The 19,028-nt window shown below is 45.3% G+C and overlaps 1 protein-coding gene across 37 annotated transcripts in view; it reads left to right on the top strand.

Annotated features, from left to right (window-relative positions):
- ARB2A (ARB2 cotranscriptional regulator A) overlaps positions 1 to 19,028 on the top strand; it is a 362,761-nt gene that overhangs the window by 165,343 nt on the left and 178,390 nt on the right. For 36 of the 37 annotated variants that reach the window (XM_084833676.1, XM_084833666.1, XM_084833655.1 and 33 more), the window contains one exon: positions 18,889 to 19,008. In XM_084833676.1, coding sequence (XP_084689802.1) covers positions 18,889 to 19,008 — 120 coding nt within the window. Of the gene's footprint in view, positions 1 to 18,888; positions 19,009 to 19,028 lie in introns of those variants that run through there. The other variant, XR_014787657.1, reaches the window with a different exon arrangement.

The raw sequence follows: 19,028 nt of genomic DNA, 5'->3' as shown, positions 1-19,028 counted from the left end.
ACTACCGATGGGAGCAGATGGTCGGGAAGGAAGGGGCGCAGCCGCTGTATCAGAAGGAGTTGGTACAGCGTTGTCCGGTTCACAGCTGACACTTGAGCCTCCATGGACAGCTGGGAGTCTAAGATGACCCCCAAGCTGCAGACCTGGTCTTTCAAGGGCAACCATACCCCATTCAACACCAGGTCAACATCTCCCAACCTCCTCTTGTCTCCCACCAAAAGTACCTCAGTCTTGTCAGGGTTCAGCTTCATCTTGTTCCTTCCCATCCAGCCACTCACCGTCTCCAGACATTTGGACAGGGATTCTATGGCCAACCTTGGTGAAGATTTGAACGAGAGGTAGAGCTGTGTGTCATCTGCATACTGATGACACCGCACCCCAAACCTCCTGATGATAGCCCCCAGTGGCTCCCTGATGTTAAATAGCATCAGGGAGAGGATGAAACCCTGTGGCACCCCACAAGTGAGTGGCCACGGGTCTGAAACTTCCTCTCCCAATGCTACCCCCTGGTACCTGCCGGAGAGGAAGGACCGGAACCACCGTAATACGGTGTCTCCATTGCCCAACCCCTCCAGACTATCCAGGAGGATAGCATGGTCAATGGTATCAAAAGCCACTGAGAGGTCGAGGAGAACAAGGAAGGAGCATTCGCCCCTATCAAGAGCCCTCCTCATATCATCCACCAAGGCAACCAAGGCCGTTTCTGCCCCATGCCCAGGCCTGAAGCCCAACTGAAATGGATCTAAATAATCGGCTTCTTCCAAGTGTGCCTTCAACTGCATCGCCACCACCCGCTCAATTACCTTGCCCAAAAATGGCAGATTTGAGACTGGGCAAAAGTTGTTCAGAACTTGGGGATCCAAGGAGGGCATTTGCCACTTAGATGCCCATTCTCCCAGTTTGAAGAGGTCCTTTTGGAGCTCTTCACCATCCCCTTTTGTTTTAACCACCCTCAATAATTTGGTGTCATCGGCAAACTTGGCCACTTCACTGCTCTCTCCTAATTCCAGATAATTTATGAAGAGGTTGAAAATCATTGGTCCTAATACAGATCCCTGTGGGATCCCACTATTTACTTCCCTCCATTGGGAGAATTCACCATGTATTCCTACTCTCTGCTTTCTGTTCTTTAACCAGTTACTGATCCATAAGAGGACCCATCCTCTTATTCCATGACTGCTAAGTTTGCTGAGGAGTCTTTGATGAGGGACTTTGTCAAAAGCCTTTTGGAAGTCCAAGTAAACATTGTCTACTGGATCACCCTGTCTACATGTTTACTGACTTTCTCAAAGAACTCTAAAAGGTTAGTGAGACAGGACTTACCTTTGCAGAAGCTGTGTTGATTCTTTTTCAGCAGGGCTTGTCCTTCTATATTTTTACTAATTTTATTTCTAATAAAGCCTTCAACCAATTTACTCAGAACAGATGTTAAGTTAACCTGTAATTTCCTGTATCCCCCCTGGATACTTTTTTGAAAATTGGTGTGACCTCCCTCCCTCCCTTTGTTTGGGAGAACATGAAACATATGGTGAATGTGTATATCAAATTCATTCCAACTTCTCAATGTTTAATGGAGTTACCACATTACTAACAAGCAAACAAATGAAATATTCAATAATCGAATTAAAACAAGGGCATCACTTTGCTTTAACAATTCAGCCCATTATGCTTCAACAATACTAGCTGTTTTCTAATTCCCTAACTATACTTCCATAAAATAGAATGGCAAGAAATAGGAGCCATATTCAGATGTTCAGAACCACAATTTATCATGCAAGTGGGGGCATGCTGTGTAGCCCCGCCCCCTGATGTTTGAGACTTACATGCTTACATTATGATAAGCAGATCAGAATAAGGCTAACATCTTATTTGGATCCATCTGTGTGTAATGAACGTCATAGCAACCTGTTACCTGCAGGGCATATTTACATATGTAAATGCACAGATGCCTGGGACCATGTATCACTTGCAGGTCCTGGAGGCATCCAGCCTCCTCACTATCCTGGAGTCTACACCTGAAGTGCATGGCTGGAAGAATTGTTACATTGAAAGTGGTTTTGGAATGCTGAAGGTGCGCTTCTGGTGCCTGCATGACAGATAGAACTGAACCCATGTGTACATCTTAAAATGTCTCCAGAATCATGCTTGCAGCATGTAAATGTTGTACTGGCTCTGAGACACAGGATCCAACTTGTAATGGAAGGTCTTGGCCAGAATGCACCTGTGATACCATTGGCTGGTGTGGATGAAGGGGATGCCCAGGGGATGGCCAGGATCCATGTAGATTTTGAACCCATGAGCATGGCCACAAAGTGTTTTGGCCCATGAGGCCTGCCAGTCTTGACACCATGGATTGGGTTTGCTAGCGCCCACAATTCCAAAGCAGTGCTGCTATACAGAAGGCCAAGTCCACATGCTCATATACTTCATCGTCAGCTACCTCATCTTTGCCTCTCCATAGCCCTCCAACCCGACCTGCATGCTGACAGAGGCCCATCTGGACCCACTGGCTGCTCCATGACTTCCACTCACTGACATCCCCTTCCCCCTTGGCCCTGGCCCCATGCTCATGGAGCTCCCTCCTCTTACTTGTGGCATCATAGGGCTCTTGGCCTTTTGGAACACACCCCTGGCCATGCATTGCCCCAGCAGATCATCTCCTATGTTCCCTTTTGTTCCCAACAGCATCCACACTTCACTGCCTGTGTCTGGGGCAACATTCCACACGCTTTGTCTCTGCAGATGATTTGGACTGTAACTAACATCAGCCCTCTCCAGTATGGCTGATAGACAGGAATGATGGGAGTTGTGGTTCAAACCATCTGGTGTGACCCAGGGAAGGGAGGGCAGGTCTGAGGGATCCTATCCTTACTAGGCTCTCTGACTGCCTAGTAAGATAGTGTGTATGTGTGTGGGGGTGTCTATGTGGTGTGTCTGTGTAAATAGTGTGAGCGTGTGTTCATGCACACATATGCAGCCCCCCAGCAGATTTATTAGTATTCCAGCCTGAACTTGTGTGGTATGAACCTTGTGTTCTATGGAATGTGAACCTTGTATTCTATGGTGTGTTCAAAGGTCAGAAATGACCTTTCGGGGGGGGGGGGGGTCTGTTCGCTAAATATGTGTGCTTTCTCTAAAAGCAAGATGAGGCCTGAAATGAATATGCATTGTAGCTTTCAATTATATGGATTTTAAAAGGGATCAAATAGTCTTTTATTATATTTTTCTTAAATCCAAACTACTTTTACCTTTGGAGGTTTTTTCATGGAGTTTCCGGTTCACTGGATTGATAGGTGTTCTGTATCTGATATGCCTGATAATTTTAACAGTTACTGACAGATAATAACATGTATTAATTTTTCCTTCGCCTAGTAAGAGAACTAAAATAAATATCATAATTAAGAACAATACTTTTTAAAACTATCACTGTGTTAAACGGCTTGTTAAATTCTATTAAAAAGTATTATTTATTTTTTGAAAAGGAGATATGGGATTTGTCAAATTAGGCAGAAATTTTAATATTTTAAATCCTTTATGCTAAGAACAGACTCATTAGATCAGAAGAAGAACCCCGGAGTTGCATCTGCCTCCATCTCAGCCACAAATTAAAATTGCTAGGGGATTGTTCTAACTTGCATTATCCGTGATTTGTGTCTCAGGGGACCTAAGTGAGCCCTGCATTGCCACCTAGCTTCCCATAGTTAGATTTTTTTCCCCAGCTTGTCGAGTCATCTTTTTTATGCCAGAAATTTTGGCAGAGCTAGACTGAGCTTGACCCAGAGCTGCCATCAAAAACAGCAGTCCTACATCTGATTCTCTTCCCCATAAACCTTAGGCTGATTTACTGTTGTTTCCCCGCCCCTTCCAGCAGCAGCCAGTGGAGTGGAGCAGGTGTAGGAAAAGGCACAATGTTATGGCTTCACAATATAATATGCCGAAACAAAATTAATCTGAATTTTATATTTGACTTTTAACCTGGTCTGTGATGATTCTGTGTTGTGAACTGCCTTGAGGGGGATGCTTTGGCCCTGAAAGATGGTATAAAAATACTTAAGTAAATAAATGGGCAGGGGAGATTTTTCAGCATCTACCTCATGTCAGGTATAACAGCTTGTTCCATCCTTTGGTACAAATGATACAGGAATTTGTTTTTATTTTACATTATTAATAGTATATATATATGCCGCCCAATAAAAAAATTCTCTGAGGCTGTGTTTCCACCAGCGATTTACTCCAACCTGTCTGCGCGGTGAGGTCTCTGTGTTTCTGTGACGTCGTGGCCATTCAGCACCAGCCCCACATTTTATCACTGAACAACCACTTCTGAGACTGCTTATAGTCTGACTTTTCCAGCTTACAACGGCTCCATTACTGACCTGTTTCCACAATTGCACTGGGTCCGGTATCATAGTCCTGCCCATGGGGCATGTAGCCCAGCCTTTGTGGGTGTCTGACCTCAGTGACCCAACCCTTTCCCTCCCTGTTTTCTGGAAATTTCATTGTTGTTTTGGAGCAGGATGCTGAGGAACCAACTTTTAAAACATCAGTGAAAATAAGCACTAGAACGCAGCCCATGACCCCAGTCGGGGGTGTGTGTGTCTCCCATTTTACTGAATGAGGCTTGCCCTCTCAATGACCACAGAAATAACAGAGAAGTCCTTCAACTGACATGGCACATATCAAAGCCCAATTCCTTAAATGCAATTAAGTGTGATCGTGAGGCTTCTGGTCCATTGCCTTAGGACGTAACTTATTCACAGGTTCCATACAGAGATCGTGTGCATTAAAATGGGGCTGATTTCGCTCTCTTTCCCACAACAAACCCATTACTGTCTTGTCAGAAGTAGCTCCCATTGTGGTCAATTAGGTCCTCTGTGTTAAAATGGGGGCTAGTTTCCCTCTTTGTGTTCTCCCCCCCTTTCCCAGCACAAGCATATGTGTGTCTACTCTGAAGTAACTCCCATTGTGCTCAATGAGGCTTGCTCCTGAAATGCAAGTGCATCTGGACTTTCAGGGGAAAGGAGAAGAGGGGGAAAGCCTCTCTTCACAGCAAAGCTGATTCCTTTTTAAAAATCCCGCATTCCTCCATTAGCTTCTTTTGTTGTCCTGGAAACACAGCTGAGGAGGTGGGAACACTGATGAGGTAATCAGACCCAGCCCAGACTCCACCCAGACTCCACCCAGCCATCAAGAAAATAATTCAATTAGAGCTCAATGGAAGCAGCACAGAGCCCCATGCTACAATTAGGGATGTACGAAACTCACTTACCTGGTCCCGCAGCTTGCTTCGCAGTGGGGGGGGGCGCTTCGGTTCTCCCTCCGAAGTTCAGGCTGGGGGGGGAGGCGCCCCGCCCCGCCTCGCCTGGCTGAAATTCAGGCCGGGGAGAAGCACCCCATCTCCCCGGCCGCGAAATACAAAAGTAAATGTAAAAAAACAACAACACACACACGTGATAGGCTACGTAACGATTTACGTAGCCTATCATGGATAGATTTCCAAAGTCAGCCGTGATAGGCTACGTAAATCGTTACGTAGCCTATCACGGCTGACTTTGGGGGGAAAAAAAAACGCGTACGCAAATGGCGGCGCCCATTGGCGCCACCATTTGCATTCCTTATTTGGGCCTGGGTAGTCTACATAAAGATTTATGTAGACTATGGCGAAAATAAGGGCAACGCAAATAGCAAATAGTAAATAAATCTTTACGTACACTACCCGGGCCCAAATAAGGAACGCAAATGGCGGCGCCCATGGGCGCCGCCATTTGCGTACGCGCTTTTTTTTTTTCAAAGTCACCCGTGATAGGCTACGTAACGATTTACGTAGCCTATCACGGTTGACTTTGGAAATCTAGCCGTGATAGGCTACGTAAATCGTTACGTAGCCTATCACGTGTGTTTTTTTATTTTTACATTTTCTTTGTAATGGCAGCGGCGGCAGCCAGTCAGAAGACCGGCCGCCGCCCCCGCCGAAACGCCGCCGGGACGCGCCGCCGAGAGGGACATTCGAAGGAGGTAAGTCCCATCCCAGGGGGGGCGGGGGGCAGAGAATTTCACCGCCAATTTCGGGGGGCCGAATGCGTTGGCATTCGGCCTCCCTGAGATTCGTGGAGAAATTCTCCGCCATCCCTAGCGATAAGCCGAGACTTTAAGCACAGTGGAAACTGGAAAAGGAGAAGATGCGATTGGGGAAACATTGCAACAAAGTTGCACGCAAAATGAAGCCGGTAGTGTGGAAACACACCCTGAGAGTCTTACAATACCCATAAAAAATAAAACAGTTCTTTACCAGTTATATCTTTACCCAGATTGGTTTATTGAGCAGGGGGTTGACTCGATGGCCTTGTAGGCCCCTTCCAACCCTACTATTCTATGATTCTATGATTCTATTTGCTGTTCCCAACAGACTTAAAATCCTGCTTTACACCAGTTGAATAATATGACACAAAATGAAGAACCCTAGCTAAAAAGTTAATAATCACAGAAAAGTAGAAAAGAGGAAACTAGTAATCACAACTCTTGTGGAGTCACTTTAGTTACATTTATTAGCCATTGTTGTTGTTTATATTTATATTCCTCCAAATTACATGTTAACATAACAAAAAGTATTATAAATCTTTTAAAAATTGAAATACAGTTGTATGAGTATGACTTAATGGACACCTTTTTTGTTTCTTAACCTCCTGAAAACATTCTGCTGGTGTGCTAAACAGTGCTAAATAACTCAGGTTTCAGGCTAGTTGCCAGAACTGAATCTGAGCCCATTATTACTATATTGACCTGATTTACACAATCAAAATAAGCCAGTATGGCTTTATTTAAGCCACAGTAGCTTATTTAAATTGTGGCACGTTCCAGGTGTGGATTGACGTGTCGTCTAAACCCTGGGAGCCTGGCGTGTTGGAGGGGGAAACAACCCTCCCATAACCCATGAGCTTTTGTAGGTTTATTGGAGGGTTGTTTCCCCTTCCAACAAGCCATGCTGCCCAGGTTTGAATGACACAACAAGCTGTACCCTGGCAATGATTATGTGCTCTGCATTTGCCTGGCATGCACCACAGTTGAAAGAAGCCACTGTGGCTTATTTTGATTGTGCATACTGACCATGTAGGCTTCTGGAGAGTGAGAATGGGAAAACATGTCCTTTTTTTTCCTTTCTCCTCTTCCTAAGATATTTCTGTATAGCACAGGAAAGAGAGGTTTTAATCTTAAAGTGCATAGCCTCCCCAACCCTAATACCCCCTTCCAGACTATTATAGCCTTTTAGGGGTTTGAGCAGGTCTATTCCCTCTATCTCAGTTTTCTTTTTTTACTTAAACTTATGCTCAATTGCTTTCAATCTTTGATTGCTTCTGGGGGCCATTGGGTCATTTTTATTAATTTTAATTTTATTTTAAAACCAAGCTTGGTATGCTGTGGTATGCTGTAGCATTCTAGTCAGCTAAACATTCATCCTTGCTCTGTTTTACTGTGATTTTAACTCTATTGCAGTGTAAAGAATCACTTTATCCGGGTAGAAGAGCAATCCTAACATCCAGAAATCTAACAGTGCCAAAAACTGGACTGATGCATGTAAAATGACTGGTTTGCTGAACTGCTGTTCAAAAGTGCTGTAGGCGAAGAAGTGGATTCTCACACTCTGTTAAATTGATACTTTTTCTGTATCTCATCTTCCAGCCAAACTAAAAAAAGGATGTTCAAAGCACTTTACATACATTCTCTCGCTAATACTTATAACAAACTGGAAAAGTATCCAATCAAAACTGGACAGGAGAGAGCCATAGCACTAGCAGCCACCAAAACAGCTACTGGACAATTGGAGTCCACATTGGAAAGGATATGAGCAATTTTATCTGCAAAATGTTTTGCAAATTCTTCACAGCAAGCTCTTGATGCTTCCTCCGTCTTCCTCTGAGGGTCCAGTTGTAATAGGTTATTCACCACTCAGAAGCTCCACCAGCCAACTTTGTGCAGATATAGTGATAGCAGAAAAGTAATTTTACTTTGCTTCCATTGCCCCCACAGACTTTGGTTTAAAATAGGCTCTAGCCTGTGTTCAGTCATCAGTCTTCTTCCACTGTCACTCTCACTTTCATTCTTCTCATTTCATTGGTCCCAACAAGCTCTACCAGAGGGAAGAGGGTGTTTAGATGTCACTATGTGTCAACTGTCCCTGTCATCTCTGTATGCTAGGGCATCAACAGAACTGCCAACCATACCCACAGGAACCTCCCCCAGAGCTATGTGGAAATCATTTGGATCTATCAGTCTCCAGGGATGGACCATCCTAACTGGACCCCCAAGCCTGCAGAATTGGATAGTTCTCCTTCATGGGAAGCTTCTATAGCTGAGGAAGTTTGGCAGGAACCCCTCCCCCACCATCCCAGTGTGCATGTCCCTAGCAGGTTCCTGCTTATTCCCTCAGTTCTCTTTCTTTTCTTTTTTACATCTTCTTACCATACAGTTGTATTTTAATGGGGATACAGAGGTCATGGGTAATTCTTGTCAGTGCAACTAGATCTTTTATCAGACGGACTCAGGATTATTCTTCATCTATTTTCTTCCTTATAAAAGCCATAGGGTTTTATAGTGTGAGGGAATCAAATATTGATGTTCTGTTCTGTTCGTATATGCGATAAAGTCAAACCATATTGCATGGAATGAATCGTGTTTGCTTTGACCCCTGGCCACCTTCAACTTGTGTGATATTTTTTCCATTATGGCAATTTGCCAGACCATGGCATACCAATAATATAATCCCTGGAAGGTGACTCTCTTCCAAAACCTAGCTATTGTGGATCTGGCGGCTACAAGTAATTGAGTAATCAGCTCCTTACTGTTTAAATCACTAGCCTACCCTATAAACAAATTTAACACTGCTAGATGTGGCATATGTGGGATATTTTGGTTTGTAATATGGCCAGTCTCTTGTGTCACTGCCCACCAGAATGGTTGGACTTCTGCACAATCCCACCACATGTGCCAGTACGTTCTTGACTCCTGGCACTGAGGAGAAGTTGAGTGTGTCATACGTGAGAGATGCCTTGGGTCAGATACCACCCATGGACTATTTTCAGTGACATCTCTCTAGTTCGGGCTGATATTGATTTATATGAAAGCTTATCCCATAGTTGTTGCCAATCATAGTCATCTACTTTAAAGTTCCAGTTTGTTTCCCACCAAGTTTTTTGTGGAGTGGTTAAATCAAATGTGAAGTGCAGGAACTGTTTGTATGTTACAGAAATAAATCCCCAGGTCTCTCCCGAGTTCCCTACCATTAATTTTTCAAACATAGTTAGGCTTCTAGTGGCCTCGTTTTTCACTGTAGGGGAACTGAAAAAGGACTGGAGTTGGCAACTCAAAAGCCAGAGCAATGTTACGTTGCCCAACTTTTCTTTTAAAGCCTCCATTTTTATTGGTTGACCCTCCTCATAAAGTTGGTACAGCCAATGGAGCCCTCTTTCTTTCCATTCATCGAAATTATGTGTCCTGGCCTTGTTACGGAAATTAGGGTGACTTTCCACTGGGAGTAATGGCAACATCCCTGAGGACAATTTCGCTGCCCACCTTGTCCAGCTCTGGCAAGTGGTTTGTGTAAACCTATTTTCAACTAGGTGCCTAAGGTTTTATTTTTTAGCAATATGTGATTGCTTAATGGTATTCCCTTTATCTCTATGTTTTCCATTGAAACCCATTGCTTTCCCTCATCTTATAAAATTATGGCGGTTGCCTGCTGAAGTTGACAAGCATCATAATAGAGCTGCCCTCAGTTCTCTTTTGACTGCTATTGTGTGCACCTCATAGAGAGCACCTCTCGTCGTACCCCCATTTAAAAAAAGCATTTTCTGATGAAAAGCTGAGGTTTTTCCTTATTTTCTCTCTTCTGTCTCCTTGTTATTTTAATTTCTTTTATGTTGTGAGCTTCGCGATTGCCCTCACAAGTGTATGGCCTTCAGGGCCCCCTTTCAAAAGTGTACCCGCTGCAGGACAAAACAGCCACCCTCAGATGGGCACTCTCTCTGCCTCTTCTGCCTTGATGAAGGGCATGTCATTGACGCTTGTCCTCATGGTAAAGCCATCTTGAAGCAAGAAGAAGAAACAATGTCAGATTGGCTAAAAGCCACACTTTGGAAAAGGGCGCTGGAATCGGTGGCGGAGCCAAAAGATATGGCAAACCCCTCAGTTTCGCCCTCACACAGTTTGCCTGCCATGCAGGAGCCTGCTCCAGTGTTGGGGTCTTCATCCCCTCAGCATCATACTCTGCCAAGTACACAAGATCCCCCCACTCCAGGCTGATCTTTGGTGCTTATACTGGCAAAAACACTAACAAAAAAGGCAAACATCTCTGAGCAGGCTGGTCTTCTTCACACTTGGAAAAGAAGACGAAAGCATCTTCTAAAGTGTTGTATGATCTTGCTCAGTATCGAGGATCAAGACCCTTGGATATTTTGACTCTGTGCAAGCACCTTGTGACTTGGATCGGTCCAGGTGCTGTTGGCCAGCACTCCGACTTGAGATGAAGAGCCGACTGTATCACTCATTTCAGTACAGATGTCTCAGGATCAGCAGTGACCACCACTACAGGCCATGTCTCCCACTGCTCTGCCAACACCTACTAGTCAGATGCAGTTGCCTGTACCGACAGCCTTACCCGCTGCTCTGCCTGTGATATTTTCACCCATTCTGATGGTGAATCCTAGGCAGAAGGGGGAACCCATCCCAATAAGGGCGAGACCTGGGACCCATCTCCGACTGAACCAATCCCTTGACCACCTCGTCATTACAGTTGGAAAGCCATGGTACAACTCTTCATCACTGTGTTGGGAGGTCGCCCCTGCTGCCTTCTGAAATCCTCAGGTAGCCAGAATCAACACGCAGACAATAGGGCTCTTTTCCAAGGCTTTATTTCCATTCAACCTAATGACGCTTACAGATGCTAATTGCTTAATTCTAGAGTGAGACTTAAGAGAGCTGACTACTCGGGTGCTCTAACCTTAGGAATCAGTTGATCTCCATTTGGAGGGGAAGGCGGGAAACCTCTGAACTTATGGGCTAGAAGGAGAGAGTCCACCCCTTTCCCGTGGGGCATCAGGGTGTTGCTGTTGCCGTCGCGCCAAGCGGGCTGAGCACCTCCTTTCAGCGCCCGCCATCTCCTGCTTGATGCTGCGCTGGTGCCTAGCATCCAGAAACTGCTGTTGCGCCTCCCTCTCCCTGCCAGGATCACTGTCACTCTCAGGAATGTGTACCGGGAGGGGCTCTCCCCCTGGCTGCACCTCTGAACTGTGCACGGGTTCCTCTCCCATGGTTTCTATCTCTTCCTCAGAATCAGAACTGCTTTGGGGCTCTCTGGGCTCCGATTCAACCCTGACACACTGGCCACGTTCACCAGAGTTGTCATGGTCATGTGCCTCCACTACAAGAGGTCATGCCCCTAGTTTTTACGAGTGAAGCTGATGTCGGGAATGGTCTAGATCACCACTCTTGGAGTGGGACAGCCATTCAGCATGGGACATGTGATACAAGAGACCCCAGGATTGGGTTGACTATTGTAAAGAGCCACTCTCACCATCCTGATCCTCCCTATTGGGGAGAAAGTCGGTACCATCAACATTCAGCTACAGTGTCGAGACCTCCAGACCAACCTGACACTCCTTGCCCTATGATGCCATTAGTATTGTCTATTCGGTGGCCACCACCAGTTCATCAAAATGAGATTCAGCCTGCTTTACCATCTGTCCAGCAACCACAGATGACCCAGAAACAGAATGTGTTGCCAGTTTTGCTGCAGCCACAGACTGTACAGTTATAGACTGCTCTGCCAGTTACTCAGCCACTATTTGCACTTCCTTTTGGTGCACTGCTTGATATGAACTTTGGTGCACTCAGTCACTCCACACAGAAGTGAAGGAGAAGCTCCCGCTGTGTCAAGCCCCTTCAGGGGAGTTTCCAAAGCCTAGAACCGAAGGTTACCAGTCAGTCACTATGTCTCAATCTTCATACCCTCTCTCCAACTCCTCACCAGACATGATTGTTGGCTCCAGTGAAGCCATGTCGTCGAGGAGAATCTGGGACAGTTCTCCACCAGAGTCTCAGAATGGCAAAGGCTTTGGGCCTAAAGACTCAGCAAGTAGCTTTCCCAGTGCAAGACCCTGTTTTCAACTCAATAAATGTGAAGTCTTTCAGAACTGTGGCCATTCCTCGACTCCCTGCACTAGAGGAAACCATTAAACAATTCTGGAAAGCCCCCACCACTGTGCCACCGATATCTAAGTGCCTGGAGGGTAAGTACTGCCTGCAAGAGGCCAATACTGAGTACCTCTTCAAACATCCAGCCCCAAATTCAATGGCCGTCAAAGCCACACAGGGCAGGGTCCATACAGTGCACTCCTCCCCAGCTGACAAAGAAGGCAGATTCCTGGACTTACTTGGGAGGAGACTATATTCCTCTGCAGCAATGGGCCTTAAAATATCGAATTACCAGCAGGAATATCCGGGCACCACCTACTGCTATGGGACAAATTAGGCCATCTTCTTGAGCATCTTCTGGATTATAGTAAGGAGCTGGGTTGCCTCTTCCAATCAGAGGTTCTGAAGCTGTCCGGGCACCAAGTAAATACATTGCGCCACCAAGTTAAATGTGATTCAAAGCTGCTAGTTGGATCTGTAGCCCTATGTCACCACACCTTGTTCCAGTCATCTGGTCTTCCAAAGGAAACCAGAAATCATATCGAAGACTTACCCTTCGATGGGCAAGGCTTGTTCAACACAAAAAAATGATAATGTGCTCAACTTGGTACAGAAGGCCTGTACCACACTTTTATGTCTCAGCAACCTCCCAGGCAATGGTGCTGGTTTCAGTGATCTGTCTTTCAGTACCAACCTCATCAACAAGCTACAGCACAGCAACATCAACAGTCACAAGCAAGTTAGTCAGGAAAATCATTTTCAAAGTAAAAGTTCTGCAATTATCAAAGGAAACCTGACAGCAGAAGTAAGTGGCACCTTTGGTTTGCTTCCTGCCATCCTTCCTCAGCTTGTGGCCCAAACGCCTATCTTTGGAGCATGCCTGTCTGCTTGGTGCAACATCACATTGGACTCCTGGGTCCTTGCAATAGTCTGTAGGGGCTACTGGATCAAGTTCGATGCCCTCCCTCCTCTCAGTACCATGCTGGTGACTGCACCATTCCCGGTTCTCCATATCGAAGTGCAGACCCTCCTTGAGAAAGGGGCAATTGAACCTATCTCACAAACTCACTTCATGATTGTTTCTACTCAAGGTACTTCATGGTACTGAAGAAGGACAGAGGGCTTTGGCTGATCATGGACCTTAGACAGCTTAACCTGTTCATCTGGCCCAGGAAGTTCTGCACGGTTTCTTTGGTGTCTATCCTGGCTCTCCTCTCAAGGAGAATGCTTCACCTCTATCAGCCTCAAAGATGCCTATTTTAACATTGCCATAAAGGAATCACACCAGCGCTACCTCTGCTTTGCCATTGGTACCAGTGCTTTACAATTCCAGGCGCTACCCTTCAGTCTAGCCACTGCCCTGAGGGTATTTAACAAGTGCATGGCAGTGATCTGTTCCTACCTGCGACTGGAAGGCTTAGAGGTTTATCCATACTTAGATGATTGGCTGTTGGTGGCATCTACAAAAAATCAACGTCTGCCATAGAGGTGACCTGCAATCTCATTCAGGAGATTGGGTTCTATATCATTGCGAAAAAATCACATCTTGTACCGACACAACAGATTGAATTCATTGGGGCATTATTGAATTCTCAACGGGGCTGTGCCATCTTAGACACCAAGGCAAAAGTGCTGATTTTTCTGGAATCAGAACTGTAAATAAGCAAATCTACCAGCACATTCAAGGTCCAACTTCTCCTGGTTTTCTGCCATGCTTGGTTGCATATGAGACAACTTCAAAACTGGCTCATATGCAACTCTGATACCGATTGGGATGCCCAGCAAGCCAGACTCTGTCTGCCTCCGGACATCAATGACTCTCTCCGATGGTGGTCAGTACAGAGCAATCTAATGCAGGGCATGCTGTTCCTCCAGCCCTTGCCATCCAGGGTTGTGATTATGGATGCGTCACTCTCCAGTTGGGGAGTTCATTGTCTGGGTCTCATGGTCTGCGAATGATGGGAGGCCAACGAAGCCACACAGCAGTTCAACCTTCTGTAGTTAAGAGCAGTGCATAAAGCTCTTTGTGTGTTCAAACTGGTCCAGGTCACTTCGGACAGCCCGACTATCGTCATGTATTTGAACAAACAGGGAGGTACCAGACCTCTCCCATTGGTCACCTTTACACTCCAGATCTTCGAGTTGTACATAGCCCATCGAATTGGGAGTTGGACAGACCAGTTCTGGACAGGCTCTTACACCTTTGGGAGTTGCCAGAAATTGACCTCTTTTCCACAGTGGAGAAATGCAGCTTGCACAACATTCTTCAGCAGAAGGGGCCAAAGCCCAGGATCAATGGGTGACACCTTTCTTTTTCAGTGGACAGGGGCGTTGTTCTACCTGTCTCTCCCCCCCACCCCCCGTTTCCACTGATAGCCAGGGCCCTAGTGAAGATTGCGGTGGTTGGCACCAAGTGCATCATTGTGACACCGTGGTGGCCCTGCCAGCCTTGGTTTGCCCCACTACTCAAAATGGCAAAGGGTTGGAACTGATGGCTCCCATTGTATCTTCTCTCCTAATGAGAGAGAAAGGCCAAATCCGACACCCAGACCTAATAACTCTCCACATGACATCATGGAATATCGGGTGACGAATGCTACTTCAGCTCTAGCAGTGTTCCAGAGGATCCTTGATGCTGCCCATAAGCCATCTACTCAGTGTTCCTACTCAAAGTAATGGACTGCTTTTTCTGCCTTCGTGAGCAAGGGCTTCATCCATGTTGGTGTTCTTTGCACCAAATTCTCCAGTTTCTCCTATCCTTTTTTGAGAAAGGACTCAACTCATCTCTAAGAGTTTATCTCTCTGCTGTTTCTACATTTCACCCTTCTGTTAAGGGATTTTCTGTGCTCTTGCATTCACCAGCAAAATTATTCCTGAAAGGAATCAGGAATCTAGCACCACCAGTCTGCTTTGTGGTACTGAGCTGGAGCCTTTCTGGGGTGCTTAATGCACTTTCGTCAAAGCCCTTTGAACTGCTGACAACTACAGACCTGCACCTCCTCTCCTGGAAGGTGGCATTTCTGATGGCCGTTACATCTTCACTCTGTGCCACTCAGCTCTGTACGCTCAGGATGGACCAGTCTTATCTCACCTTTCACTGAGATAAGGTGGTGCTCAGACCTGACCCTGCTTTTTTACCGAAAGTTGTGTCTGAGTTTCATCTGAATCAGGTCATAGTTTTGCCTGCTTTCTTTGCCTCTCCACCTACACCTTTAGAGTTGACTTTATACATGCTCAGTGTTCATTGTGTCCTGGCCTTTTATAAGTCAAGGATAGAACAGTTTCAACTGGCACCCCGTCTCTTTGTCTGCTACAGTGGCCAGCACAAGGGCCAGCGTCTCTCAACTCAACTGTTCACATCTAGGGTTAAGACTGTCGAGCTATCATATGAGCTGGCTGGGCCCGAACTGTCTGCCCTAGTCTGAGCTCACTCCACTTGTGTGGTGGCGACATCAGTCCCATTTGACAGGGAGGTTGCCATCCCTGAACTGTGCCACACTGCAACCTGGTCGACACCGTTCACCTTTGTAAAACATTACAGACTGGATGTTTGGGCTAGAGCTGGCTGCACTTTTGGTCATGCCATTCTCTCCTCTGTTTTGTAGTAGGACACCAACCCATCTCTGTTGTAAGTTAACTTGCTACTCACCCACACGTGTGATGCACAGAGACCACAAAGACGAAATACAGGTTGCTACCTGTAACTGCAGTTCTTCGAGTGATCACCTATGCGTTCATACAACCCACCCTCCATCCCCTCTTCGGTGTCATACTGGACTTCGATGTTGGGTACTGAATGTATTTTTCTGTGTAATTTCTCTTGGTTACATGGCTGCAATGTCAGTCTCAAGGAACTGAGGGAATAAGTGGGAACCTCCTAGGGACATGATCACTGGGACAGTGGGGGAGGAGTTCCTGTGAAAACATCCTCAGCTATAGAAGCTTTCCGAATTGGGACTCTGCGCAGGCGCGGAGCCCACATATGTGAATATATAGATGACCACTCAAAGAACTACAGTTACAGGTAGCAACCTGTCTTTGGCAAGAATCTAAACCTGATGAGGAAATTATCTGTCCATGACAAAGGGACCAAATTGATATCCCCTATCCCCAGATCATTCTCATCCTGCCCAGCATAAAATACCAGATCTAAAGTGTTTCCTGTCATATCCAAGATATTCCAACAAAGTTTTTTATCCACATAGAATCATAGAATAGTAGGGTTGGAAGGGGCCTACAAGTCTGTCGAGTCCAACCCCCTGCCCAATGCAGGAATCCAAGTCAGAGCATCCCTGATGATGGCTGTCCAGCCTCGTCTTGAATGCCTCCGGTGTGGGAGAGCCCACTACTTCCCTAGGTAATTGGTTCCATTGTTGTACTGCTCTAACAGTCAGGAGGTTTTTCCTGATGTTCAGCCAGAATCTGGCTTCCTGTCACTTGAGCCCATGATTCCATGTCCTGCACTCTAGGATGATCAAGAAGAGATCCTGGCCTTCCTCTTTGTGACAACCTTTCAAGTACTTGAAGAGCGCTATCATATCTCCCCTCAGTCTTCTCAAGGCTAAACATGCCCAGTTCTTTCAGCCTCTCCTCATAGGGCTTTGTTTCCAGTCCCCTGATCATCTTTGTTGCCCTCCACTGAATCCACTCCAGTTTGTCTGCATCCTTCTTAAAATGTGGTGCTCAGAACCAGACACAATACTCCAGATGAGGCCTAACCAGTGCTGAGTAGAGGGGAACTAGTACCTCCTGGGATTTGGAAGCTATGCTTCTATTAACGCAGCCCAAAATAGCATTTGCCTTTTTTGCAGCCACATCACCTTGTTGGCTCATATTCAGCTTGTGATCTACAACAGTTCCAAGATCTTTCTCGCTTGTAGTGTTGTTGAGCCACGTATCCCCCATCTTGTAACCGTGCATTTGGTTTCTTTTTCCTTGGTACAGAACTTGGCATTTATCCCTATTAAATGTCATTCTGCTGTTTTCTGCCCAGCGCTCCAGTCTATCAAGATCACTTTGAATTTTGTTTCTGTCTTCCAGGGTATTAGCTATCCCGCCAAATTTTGTGTCATCTGCAAATTTGATCAGCATTCCCTGCACCTCCTCCTCCAATTCATTAATAAAAATGTTGAAGAGCACTGGGCCCAGGACTGAGCCCTATGGTACCCTGCTCACTACCTCTCCCCAGTTTGAGAAGGTCCCATTGATAAGCACTCTTTGAGTCTGATTCTGTAGCCAACTGTGGATCCACCGGATCATTGTTTCATCTAGCCCACTTTGAGCTAGTTTGCTCATCAGGATATCATGGGGCACTTTGTCGAAAGCTTTGCTGAAGTTGAGGCATATTATGTCCACAGCATTCCCACAGTCCACCAGGGAGGTTACTTGATCAAAAAATGAGATCAGATTAATCTGGCAGGATTTGTTCTTGACAAATCCATGTTGGCTTCTAGTAATCACTGTATTGTTTTCAAGGTGCTTACAGATGGATTGCTTTATAATCTGCTTCAGAATTTTCTCAGGGATTGATGTCCCCAGGTTCCTCCTTTTTACCCTTTTTGAAGATGGGGACAGCATTAGCCCTCCTCCAGTCATCTGGCACTTCACCAGTCCTCCATGATTTCTCAAAGAGAATAGACAGTGGTTCTGAGAGTTCTTCTGCCAGTTCCTTTATTACTCTAGGGTGCAGTTCATCTGGCCCTGGAGATTTGAACTCATTCAAAGTAATTAGCTGTTCCTTGACCATATGCCTATCGCTCTCAAGCTGCAATCCAGCCCTTCAGCCTGTACTTCGCCTCTGCCAGGGGGGTCATAGACCCTCTTTTGGGAGAAGACTGAGCCAAAGTAGGAATTGAGCACCTCTGCCTTTTCTTTGTCATCTGTTATCATTTTACCATCCTTATTTAATGGCTGAACCACCATTTCTTTTGTCTGTCAATAACATCAATAACAGAATATCCACCCATCCACTAAGATTGTCATCTGGTGTGCAGCAGGGAGGGAGTGCCTTTTCAGCTTTGAGAGTCACTAGAGGGCATTCCTCATGTTTGGAATGCCCTCTACAGGGAGGCCTGCCTAATACTTCATTGCTATTATTAGGTGCCCTGCAAAACTTTTCTGTTTTCAAAGACTTTTAAAAATGGCTAATTTTAGCATTTTTAAAAAAATTGAGCAGTTTTGACTTTTATTATCTATTTCAACAGACTTTTGCTGTTGTAGTTTTTGTTGTTTGTATGTCTTTTTATTTTTACTGCAACTTAACTACTTTGTTAGTTGCCATAGAAACATAAATTTAAGTTAATTAAGGTATAGGATATGAATTATGTAAACAAAAAACCTCACATCCTTCCCACACTCATCTTATGTCTTGGATTTCTTGCTCTATTCTTCTTGCTGTCATCTTTTAAAAGCTCTTTAAAAATAACTTTTCTTTTGCTTTTCTATCTATTCTTTTCTTCATATTTTTTTCTGTTTTTTAAAAAGAGTTACAGAAGTAACTTCCTTTTTTTAACCTCATGTGTAGGTTAATAATATACCTCTTAGCGAAGTACTTTTGTGTATTTGTATAGCTGCATATTCTTGTTCCCTCTTTTTAACCCTTTTCTCCATTGTTTGTGCAGGGAGTTCTTTTTCATTTTTTAGAACCTAATATATATTGGGCACTATATAAATAAGTATAAACATATTATCTTCTCATTCTAGGAAAATGGCTCTCCTGAAGAACATGCTGTTTATGTATGGGACCACTTTATCACTCAATCAGCAGCTGAAAATGTATTTTTTGTGGCTCACAGTTATGGTGGACTTGCGTTTGTGGAACTGGTAAGTGTTGCCATTTCATG

This window comes from Heloderma suspectum, chromosome 2, assembly GCF_057233095.1.
Source record: "Heloderma suspectum isolate Gila_16-S chromosome 2, 16-S_ref, whole genome shotgun sequence".
NCBI classification, from domain to species: Eukaryota; Metazoa; Chordata; class Lepidosauria; order Squamata; family Helodermatidae; genus Heloderma; species Heloderma suspectum.
Note: the sequence above shows the minus strand (reverse complement) of the source record. Positions and strands in the feature narration are given on the sequence as shown.